The sequence below is a fragment of the Leptinotarsa decemlineata genome, unplaced genomic scaffold (assembly GCF_025532065.1).
Source record: "Leptinotarsa decemlineata unplaced genomic scaffold, Ldec_3_MD MMD2_tig00005178_RagTag_RagTag, whole genome shotgun sequence".
Lineage (NCBI taxonomy): Eukaryota > Metazoa > Arthropoda > Insecta > Coleoptera > Chrysomelidae > Leptinotarsa > Leptinotarsa decemlineata.
Genome location: NW_027412617.1, coordinates 348,185 through 351,569, shown reverse-complemented (window position 1 = coordinate 351,569; position 3,385 = coordinate 348,185). Strand labels below are relative to the sequence as shown.

The 3,385-nt window shown below is 35.1% G+C and overlaps 1 protein-coding gene across 1 annotated transcript; it reads right to left on the bottom strand.

The window, feature by feature from the left end:
- Positions 1–1,918: 1,918 nt before the first annotated feature.
- Positions 1,919–2,770, bottom strand: LOC141484247 (uncharacterized). The gene has a single exon (XM_074179327.1). The coding sequence runs from the start codon at positions 2,768–2,770 to the stop codon at positions 1,919–1,921; it is 852 nt and encodes a 283-aa protein (XP_074035428.1).
- Positions 2,771–3,385: the final 615 nt, after the last annotated feature.

Sequence of the window (3,385 nt, the reverse complement as noted above, 5' to 3'; positions counted from 1 at the left end):
AGGGTATTCAGCAATGACATTTCGAAATGAGTTTTTTTTTTCGTAACATCAATGTATACAGGGTGTCTCAAATTACGTAGGTGTTGTTGAATTATAATAATAATGGTATAATAATATAGAATCGAAATTTCCTCAGACTTAGAGGAAAATGAAATTTCATTAGATATTTGAAGTGTAATTTACAGAAAGACTATTTATAATATAGAGTGAGGAATTCATTGTGATAGCATTCTCGTGTGAAAACAAAGCACACCATAATCAAAATTTCGTTAAATGTGGGGAGCTCGATCGTTCGCGGAGTGTTCGTCTATTCGTTAGCCACATTGTGTCAGATACTATGACATTTCTTTAATTTTTTGTGTCACATTTTGCAAGTAGAGAAGTACGAAAAAATATGGACAATTTGAAACAATAGTGATTTTCGAGTTATTGTTCATTTCTATATATAAAGAGTGACTAATTCGTTTGTTTGTTTGCTCTTTCGTCTGTTCGTTTGTTGGTTTGTTCGTTCGTCTGTTCGTTCGTCGGTTAGTTAATCCGTCTGTTTGTTCGTTCACCCCTTTGGTTTGTTTGTGAGGAACGTATACAGCTCGTATCAAAATACGACGTTTAAGAAAAAAGTGTACGTTAACGGAAACAAAGAACCGATTTTGTTTGCTCGTTCGCAGCGGGTCGTTCGTTCGTCTGTTCGTTCGTTACATCGCGTCAGATATTGTTAATTTTTTTTGTCACATTTTCACTAGTAGTGAAGTACGGAAAAATATAAAAATTATACAGAGCTACTACAGTTAGTTGAAAATTTCTGGAGTGACAATACAAGATAGTGACTAAAACAAGGTATAGTATATATAAATACAAATATTATAGAATATAATTGAGAACAATGAAATAACGAAAATAACGAAGAATTTGAAAATTAATTTTATACAGAAAAAGTTGTCGAAAATATGCAATAACGAAAAATTATATACGAGGATTTATAGTAATGCATAAACACCATGTTGAAAAATACAATGTTGGTTAAAACAATTCACATACATAGGGTATTTTAGAAATGAAAGGAAATATGTTCTTGTTTGCCAATTAAAAAATTGTTACCAGTGCAAGCCAACGAGGAGGCCAAAACATTTCGTACACCATAAGGAAAATTAACAAAATTCAAACTAACAACTTATCTTAGAATGGTGATATCTTTTTTTTTCAATTAGTATGGCTCTCTTTCAATAGACTACATGAATAATAACCTCTAAATCATTAGAAACGATTCATTAATCTGTTTTGTGGCATCTTTTCACTCAAATAATATGGCTCTTTTCATTGAATAGACTACACGAACACTAATCTCTAAATCAATAGAGACGGTTCATTTATTCGTCTAGTGGCTTTTTTTTACTCAAATAATATGGCTCTTTTCATTGAATAGACTACACGAACACTGATCTCTAAATTAATGGAGATGGTTCATTTATTCGTCTAATGGCTTTTTTTTACTCAAATAGTATGGCTCTTTTCATTTATCAGTCTGCAAAAACAGTAATCTCTAAATTGATAGAGATGATTCATTAATTCGTATAATGACACATGTCAATATGAATTTTGTTAATTATAGGGACGGGTAAGGGGCATAGGAAGGATATAAGGTTTATAAAATCTGAGGTTATGACGGGTTGCTGCTTAGAGTGAAAAGTTCACCATCTTAGGGATCTACACTAACCACACAAAAATTTGTGAAATGGATATTTTTTCATTAGACCATGTGGAAACTAGAACAATTTCATATTCGTTTCAATGTTGTAACAGCAGTTTGTGATAGTTTGTATTTTTTTAGTTTTTTGATTTCTTGAAACCGAATGGTATGGAGGTGTTATCAGATTGAAATTGACATTTTAGGCATACAGGTTCGTATTTTTTGGTGAGATCAACGGTAATGACCTTGTGTTCTTTGGAACGTCTTATTTGTTTGCTTGAAATTTTGATAGGGGGTCCAGGGTTCAGTTTCTTTTATTGAGTCGAAATTTATTATCTGTGAGGCATCGTAGTTTAGGCATATGCTCTTCACTTCGCAAACAACTTCAAAATCTTGCTCTCTAGTGCTCCAGAGTCTGAAACTGTAATTTTTGGGGCCTGCAGATACAAATTCGGTTATATGTGAACCAGGGCCGTAACCTGCTAATTCATCGGTCATATCACCAATAAATTGTCCCGTGGGGATGTCATATTCCTTCGATTTAGACACGTAGATCACAGAATCTGTATTGTAATACAGGAATCTGTCATCAAGCCTCTCTAAAGAGTTGTATAGTTTCAGGCGTGCCAATGCTGTGACGTATGCAGGAATAACCACATTGACTGTTGAAAGACAATCAAAACTTTCACTTCTGAATTCCCAGTTGACAATCAGGGTGTCCTCATTGATTGTTAACACGGAATTGATGACACGAGAAGGATCAGTCATCATTTTGAAGAATTCAGCTGGCTGATTGACAATAGATGTTTTAGGCTGATTCTCACGCTGACCAAACTTACCCCAAAATGAATTCAACATCAGCTTAGCTAGCGATCTCAAGCCAGGGTTATCAGTAATTTTGGAAAATTCCAAACGAACATCCTCGTGCTGCAAAACGTATTGTTGTTTCTCGTCATCGGTTTTGCATTGTTGTGGCCAATTCGATGATTCTTGTTTGATTTTGATGAATTTGTTCATCATATCAGTGAAAAGACCAACTGTGTTTTCATCAATCTGTACTGTATCATAGGACCGAATCTCCATGGTTTCGAGAATGCGATATCCCATCTCAACGGCTTTTACAATTTCCTCAATCACCCAGGTACCATAATGATCGCTCTACATCAGAATGTTGACACTTATTGGGGCTGAAGTTTTCACCACATGTTCGACAAAGAACAAACATTAGTTTATTGTTCATTTTATGTGGCAGAACAGGGTGAAAGAGACTTTGAGGAGGAAGTATCGTACACTTTATGAGTCCTGAGATGGAGGAGAGAGAAACATCGCATTCCTCTTCACCAACAAGTACTTTGGGATGACCAATAGGAAATTTACCATATTTATACACCCAAGGGTATAAAGAAAAAACATCTACGTATTTAATTTGTTCGCCTTCTTTGGCCTTGTAATGTTTGAAAATATTTCCTGTACGACCACCATAGAAAGCATCTCGTGGGTCAAGTGGAAGATTTTTCAAGAGAGGGTGATTTCGGTGAATTTTTGAAATTCGTCAGAAAGTTCCCGGCGAAAATCACATTCCCACTTCTCGATGACCTCATAACCCAAAGCTTTGATCTTATCTATTTTTGCAAGGGTCATATCACAGCGATGAGTCATTGTTTCGGAAGGACAATTTTGGAGAGGAGTATCTCTCTG

Coding starts and splice junctions, on each gene's coding strand:
- LOC141484247 (XM_074179327.1), bottom strand. CDS start 2,770: ATGGAGATTCGGTCCTATGATACAGTACAGATTGATGAAAACACAGTT.